Source organism: Cetorhinus maximus, chromosome 10 (assembly GCF_964194155.1).
Source record: "Cetorhinus maximus chromosome 10, sCetMax3.hap1.1, whole genome shotgun sequence".
Taxonomy (NCBI): Eukaryota; Metazoa; Chordata; class Chondrichthyes; order Lamniformes; family Cetorhinidae; genus Cetorhinus; species Cetorhinus maximus.
In genome coordinates this window covers 50,374,375-50,380,782 of record NC_135888.1, presented here as the reverse complement: position 1 = coordinate 50,380,782, position 6,408 = coordinate 50,374,375, and the positions used below count along the sequence as shown (strand labels likewise).

The window sequence follows — 6,408 nt, the reverse complement described above, 5'->3', positions numbered from 1 at the left end:
TTTGAACGCAGCAGATCTCCTCTCGAGACCACGGTCCTCAGCAACCCCTCTGATTTCAGAAGAAGCTATTGCTTCAAAACGCTCAGAGTTTCCTGACCCGGGCATACCAAGCAGCAATGTGAATCAGAATGGAGAATGGTACATCAGCATCCCACTCGACTGCCAGTCATCTTGCTGGATCCCATGGTGAGTGTGGGAAGCTGGGTAACTTGTGAGGGTTAGAATAACTGTGTGGGTGCTGCACTCACTCCCTCTCCCTATATCAGAGTAACTGATGTCAGAAGGGAAGGCAGAGGGAGATGGAAAGGGGGGAGAGTGGGTGACAAGGGGCAACGGCGGCAGAGGCGACTGAAGGGAGGGGGGGCGAGGGCGAGGGGGGCGAGGGGGAGGGGGCGAGGGGGAGGGGGCGAGGGCGGCGAGGGCGAGGGCGAGGGGGGCGAGGGCGAGGGGGGCGAGGGCGAGGGCGAGGGGGGCGAGGGCGAGGGGGGCGAGGGCAAGGGGGCGAGGGCGAGGGGGGCGAGGGCGAGGGGGGCGAGGGCGAGGGGGGCGAGGGTGAGGGGGCGAGGGCGAGGGGGGAGAGGGCGAGGGGGGCGAGGGCGAGGGGGGAGAGGGGAGTGGGGCGAGGGCGAGGAGGAGAAGGCGAGGGGGGCGAGGGCGGCGAGGGCGAGTGGGGCGGAGGGGGAGTGGGGCGAGGGGGAGTGGGGCGAGGGGGAGTGGGGCGAGGGGGAGTGGGGCGAGGGGGAGTGGGGCGAGGGGGAGTGGGGCGAGGGGGAGTGGGGCGAGGGGGAGTGGGGCGAGGGGGAGTGGGGCGAGGGGAGTGGGGCGAGGGGGAGTGGGGCGAGGGGGAGTGGGGCGAGGGGGAGTGGGGCGAGGGGGAGTGGGGCGAGGGGGAGTGGGGCGAGGGGGAGTGGGGCGAGGGGGAGTGGGGCGAGGGGGAGTGGGGGCGAGGGGGAGTGGGGCGAGGGGGAGTGGGGCGAGGGGGAGTGGGGCGAGGGGGAGTGGGGCGAGGGGGAGTGGGGCGAGGGGAGTGGGGCGAGGGGGAGTGGGGCGGGGAGGGGGCTAGGGGGAGTGGGGCGAGGGGAGTGGGGCGAGGGGGGCGAGGGCGAGGGGGGCGAGGGCGGGGGGCGAGGGCGGGGGGGCGAGGGCGGGGGGGCGAGGGCGAGGGGGGCGAGGGCGAGGGGGGCGAGGGGGGCGAGGGCGAGGGGGGCGAGGGCGAGGCGAGGGGGCGAGGGCGAGGGGGGCGAGGGCGAGGGGGGCGAGGGCGAGGGGGGCGAGGGCGAGGGGGGCGAGGGCGAGGGGGGCGAGGGCGAGGGGGGCGAGGGCGAGGGGGGCGAGGGCGAGGGGGGCGAGGGCGAGGGGGGGAGGGCGAGGCGGGAGGGCGAGGCGGGAGGGCGAGGGGGAGGGCGAGGGGGAAGGGCGAGGGGGGAGGGCGAGGGGGGGAGGGTGAGGGGGGGAGGGCGAGGGGGGGAGGGCGAGGGGGGGAGGGCGAGGGGGGGAGGGCGAGGGGGGGAGGGCGAGGGGGCGAGGGGGCGAGGGGGCGAGGGGGGCGAGGGGGCGAGGGCGAGGGGCGGGCGAGGGCGAGGGGGCGAGGGCGAGGGGGCGAGGGGGCGTGGGGGCGAGGGCGAGGGGGCGAGGGCGAGGGGGCGAAGACGAGGGGGGCGAAGACGAGGGGGGCGAAGACGAGGAGGGCGAGGGGGCGAGGGTGAGGGCGAGGGCGAGGGGGGCGGGCGAGGGGGGGAGGGCGAGGGGGGGAGGGCGAGGGGGGAGGGCGAGGGGGGGAGGGCGAGGGGGGGAGGGCGAGGGGGGAGGGCGAGGGGGGGAGGGCGAGGGGGGGAGGGCGAGGGGGGGAGGGCGAGGGCGAGGGGGGCGAGGGCGAGGGGGGCGAGGGCGAGGGGGGCGAGGGCGAGGGGTGCGAGGGCAAGGGGGCGAGGGCGAGGGGGGAGAGGGCGAGGGGGGCGAGGGCGGCGAGGGCGGCGAGGGCGGCGAGGGCGGCGAGGGGGAGTGGGGCGAGGGGGAGTGGGGCGAGGGGGAGTGGGGCGAGGGGGAGTGGGGCGAGGGGGAGTGGGGCGAGGGGGAGTGGGGCGAGGGGGAGTGGGGCGAGGGGGAGTGGGGCGAGGGGGAGTGGGGCGAGTGGGGCGAGGGGGGCGAGGGCAGGGGGGCGAGGGCGGGGGGGCGAGGGCGGGGGGGCGGGGGCGGGGGGGCGAGGGCGGGGGGGGCGAGGGCAGGGGGGCGAGGGCGAGGGGGGCGAGGGCGAGGGGGGCGAGGGTGAGGGGGCGAGGGCGAGGGGGGCGAGGGCGAGGGGGGCGAGGGCGGCGAGGGCGAGGGGGGGAGGGCGAGGGGGGAGGGCGAGGGGGGGAGGGCGAGGGGGGGAGGGCGAGGGGGGGAGGGCGAGGGGGGGAAGGCGAGGGGGGGAGGGCGAGGGGGGGAGGGCGAGGGGGGGAGGGCGAGGGGGGGAGGGCGAGGGGGGGAGGGCGAGGGGGGGAGGGCGAGGGGGGCGAGGGCGAGGGGGCGAGGGCGAGGGGGGCGAGGGCGAGGGGGGCGAGGGCGAGGGGGCGAGGCCGAGGGCGAGGGGGGCGAGGGCGAGGGGTCGAGGGCGAGGGGGTCGAGGGCGAGGGGGGCGAGGGCGAGGGGGGCGAGGGCGAGGGGGGCGAGGGCGAGGGGGGCGAGGGCGAGGGGGGCGAGGGCGAGGGGGGCGAGGGCGAGGGGGCGAGGGCGGCGAGGGAGGGGGCGAGGGCGAGGGGGGCGAGGGCGAGGGGGGCGAGGGGGGCGAGGGCGAGGGGGGCGAGGGCGAGGGGGGCGAGGGCGAGGGGGGCGAGGGCGAGGGGGCGAGGGGGGCGAGGGGGGCGAGGGCGAGGGGGCGAGGGCGAGGGCGAGGGGGCGAGGGTGAGGGGGGGCGAGGGCGAGGGGGGGCGAGGGCGAGGGGGGCGAGGGGGCGGGGGCGAGGGCGGCGAGGGGGCGGGGGCGAGGGCGAGGGGGCGAGGGCGGCGAAGACGAGGAGGGCGAGGGCGAGGGGGCGAGGGCGAGGGGGCGAGGGGGGCGAAGACGAGGAGGGCGAGGGGGCGAGGGCGAGGGCGAGGGGGGAGGGCGAGGGGGGAGGGCGAGGGGGGAGGCGAGGGGGGCAAAGCGGAGAGGGGGCGAGGGGGGCGAGGTGGAGGGGGGCGAGGGGGAGTGGGGCGAGGGGGAGTGGGGCGAGGGGGAGTGGGGCGAGGGGGAGTGGGGCGAGGGGGAGTGGGGCGAGGGGGAGTGGGGCGAGGGGGAGTGGGGCGAGGGGGAGTGGGGCGAGTGGGGCGAGTGGGGCGAGGGCAGGGGGGCGAGGGCGGGGGGGCGAGGGCGGGGGGGCGGGGGCGGGGGGGCGAGGGCGGGGGGGGCGAGGGCAGGGGGGCGAGGGCGAGGGGGGCGAGGGCGAGGGGGGCGAGGGTGAGGGGGGCGAGGGCGAGGGGGGCGAGGGCGAGGGGGCGAGGGCGAGGGGGCGAGGGCGAGGGCGAGGGGGCGAGGGTGAGGGGGGGCGAGGGCGAGGGGGGGCGAGGGCGAGGGCGAGGGGGGCGAGGGGGCGGGGGCGAGGGCGGCGAGGGGGCGGGGGCGAGGGCGAGGGGGCGAGGGCGAGGGGGGCGAAGACGAGGAGGGCGAGGGCGAGGGGGCGAGGGCGAGGGCGAGGGGGCGAGGGGGGCGAAGACGAGGAGGGCGAGGGGGCGAGGGCGAGGGGGGGAGGGCGAGGGGGGAGGGCGAGGGGGGAGGCGAGGGGGTGAGGGGGGCAAAGCGGAGAGGGGGCGAGGGGGGCGAGGTGGAGGGGGGCGAGGGGGAGTGGGGCGAGGGGGAGTGGGGCGAGGGGGAGTGGGGCGAGGGGGAGTGGGGCGAGGGGGAATGGGGCGAGGGGGAGTGGGGCGAGGGGGAGTGGGGCGAGTGGGGCGAGGGGGGCGAGGGCAGGGGGGCGAGGGCGGGGGGGCGAGGGCGGGGGGGCGGGGGCGGGGGGGCGAGGGCGGGGGGGGCGAGGGCAGGGGGGCGAGGGCGAGGGGGGCGAGGGTGAGGGGGCGAGGGCGAGGGGGGCGAGGGCGAGGGGGGCGAGGGCGGCGAGGGCGAGGGGGGGAGGGCGAGGGGGGAGGGCGAGGGGGGAGGGCGAGGGGGGGAGGGCGAGGGGGGGAGGGCGAGGGGGGGAGGGCGAGGGGGGAAGGCGAGGGGGGGAGGGCGAGGGGGGGAGGGCGAGGGGGGGAGGGCGAGGGGGGAGGGCGAGGGGGGGAGGGCGAGGGGGGGAGGGCGAGGGGGGCGAGGGCGAGGGGGCGAGGGCGAGGGGGGCGAGGGCGAGGGGGGGCGAGGGCGAGGGGGCGAGGCCGAGGGCGAGGGGGGCGAGGGCGAGGGGGCGAGGGCGAGGGGGTCGAGGGCGAGGGGGGCGAGGGCGAGGGGGGCGAGGGCGAGGGGGGCGAGGGCGAGGGGGGCGAGGGCGAGGGGGCGAGGGCGGCGAGGGAGGGGGCGAGGGCGAGGGGGGCGAGGGCGAGGGGGGCGAGGGGGGCGAGGGCGAGGGGGGCGAGGGCGAGGGGGGCGAGGGCGAGGGGGGCGAGGGCGAGGGGGGCGAGGGCGAGGGGGCGAGGGGGCGAGGGGGGCGAGGGCGAGGGGGCGAGGGCGAGGGCGAGGGGGCGAGGGTGAGGGGGGGCGAGGGCGAGGGGGGGCGAGGGCGAGGGGGGCGAGGGGGCGGGGGCGAGGGCGGCGAGGGGGCGGGGGCGAGGGCGAGGGGGCGAGGGCGAGGGGGGCGAAGACGAGGAGGGCGAGGGGGCGAGGGTGAGGGCGAGGGCGAGGGGGGCGGGCGAGGGGGGGAGGGCGAGGGGGGGAGGGCGAGGGGGGGAGGGCGAGGGGGGGAGGGCGAGGGGGGGAGGGCGAGGGGGGGAGGGCGAGGGGGGGAGGGCGAGGGGGGGAGGGCGAGGGGGGGAGGGCGAGGGCGAGGGGGGCGAGGGCGAGGGGGGCGAGGGCGAGGGGGGCGAGGGCGAGGGGTGCGAGGGCAAGGGGGCGAGGGCGAGGGGGGAGAGGGCGAGGGGGGCGAGGGCGGCGAGGGCGGCGAGGGCGGCGAGGGCGGCGAGGGGGAGTGGGGCGAGGGGGAGTGGGGCGAGGGGGAGTGGGGCGAGGGGGAGTGGGGCGAGGGGGAGTGGGGCGAGGGGGAGTGGGGCGAGGGGGAGTGGGGCGAGGGGGAGTGGGGCGAGGGGGGTGGGGCGAGGGGCGAGGGGGGCGAGGGCAGGGGGGCGAGGGCGGGGGGGCGAGGGCGGGGGGCGGGGGCGGGGGGCGAGGGCGGGGGGGGCGAGGGCAGGGGGGCGAGGGCGAGGGGGGCGAGGGCGAGGGGGGCGAGGGTGAGGGGGCGAGGGCGAGGGGGGCGAGGGCGAGGGGGGCGAGGGCGGCGAGGGCGAGGGGGGGAGGGCGAGGGGGGAGGGCGAGGGGGGGAGGGCGAGGGGGGGAGGGCGAGGGGGGGAGGGCGAGGGGGGGAAGGCGAGGGGGGGAGGGCGAGGGGGGGAGGGCGAGGGGGGGAGGGCGAGGGGGGGAGGGCGAGGGGGGAGGGCGAGGGGGGGAGGGCGAGGGGGGCGAGGGCGAGGGGGCGAGGGCGAGGGGGGCGAGGGCGAGGGGGGCGAGGGCGAGGGGGCGAGGCCGAGGGCGAGGGGGGCGAGGGCGAGGGGTCGAGGGCGAGGGGGTCGAGGGCGAGGGGGGCGAGGGCGAGGGGGGCGAGGGCGAGGGGGGCGAGGGCGAGGGGGGCGAGGGCGAGGGGGGCGAGGGCGAGGGGGGCGAGGGCGAGGGGGCGAGGGCGGCGAGGGAGGGGGCGAGGGCGAGGGGGGGCGAGGGCGAGGGGGGCGAGGGGGGCGAGGGCGAGGGGGGCGAGGGCGAGGGGGGCGAGGGCGAGGGGGGCGAGGGCGAGGGGGCGAGGGGGGCGAGGGGGGCGAGGGCGAGGGGGCGAGGGCGAGGGCGAGGGGGCGAGGGTGAGGGGGGGCGAGGGCGAGGGGGGGCGAGGGCGAGGGGGGCGAGGGGGCGGGGGCGAGGGCGGCGAGGGGGCGGGGGCGAGGGCGAGGGGGCGAGGGCGGCGAAGACGAGGAGGGCGAGGGCGAGGGGGCGAGGGCGAGGGGGCGAGGGGGGCGAAGACGAGGAGGGCGAGGGGGCGAGGGCGAGGGCGAGGGGGGAGGGCGAGGGGGGAGGGCGAGGGGGAGGCGAGGGGGGCAAAGCGGAGAGGGGGCGAGGGGGGCGAGGTGGAGGGGGGCGAGGGGGAGTGGGGCGAGGGGGAGTGGGGCGAGGGGGAGTGGGGCGAGGGGGAGTGGGGCGAGGGGGAGTGGGGCGAGGGGGAGTGGGGCGAGGGGGAGTGGGGCGAGGGGGAGTGGGGCGAGTGGGGCGAGTGGGGCGAGGGCAGGGGGGGCGAGGGCGGGGGGGCGAGGGCGGGGGGGCGGG

The 6,408-nt window shown here is 82.7% G+C and overlaps 1 protein-coding gene across 1 annotated transcript; it reads left to right on the top strand.

Annotated features, from left to right (window-relative positions):
- Nucleotides 1–128: 128 nt before the first annotated feature.
- On the top strand, nt 129–4,619 carry LOC144685319 (uncharacterized; the record flags this gene model as incomplete). Its single annotated transcript, XM_078549729.1, has 6 exons — nt 129–204; nt 1,923–2,158; nt 2,712–2,817; nt 3,591–3,637; nt 3,788–3,889; nt 4,470–4,619. Coding segments are annotated over exons 1-6 (717 nt in total), but the record flags the coding sequence as incomplete, so codon positions are not given.
- Nucleotides 4,620–6,408: the final 1,789 nt, after the last annotated feature.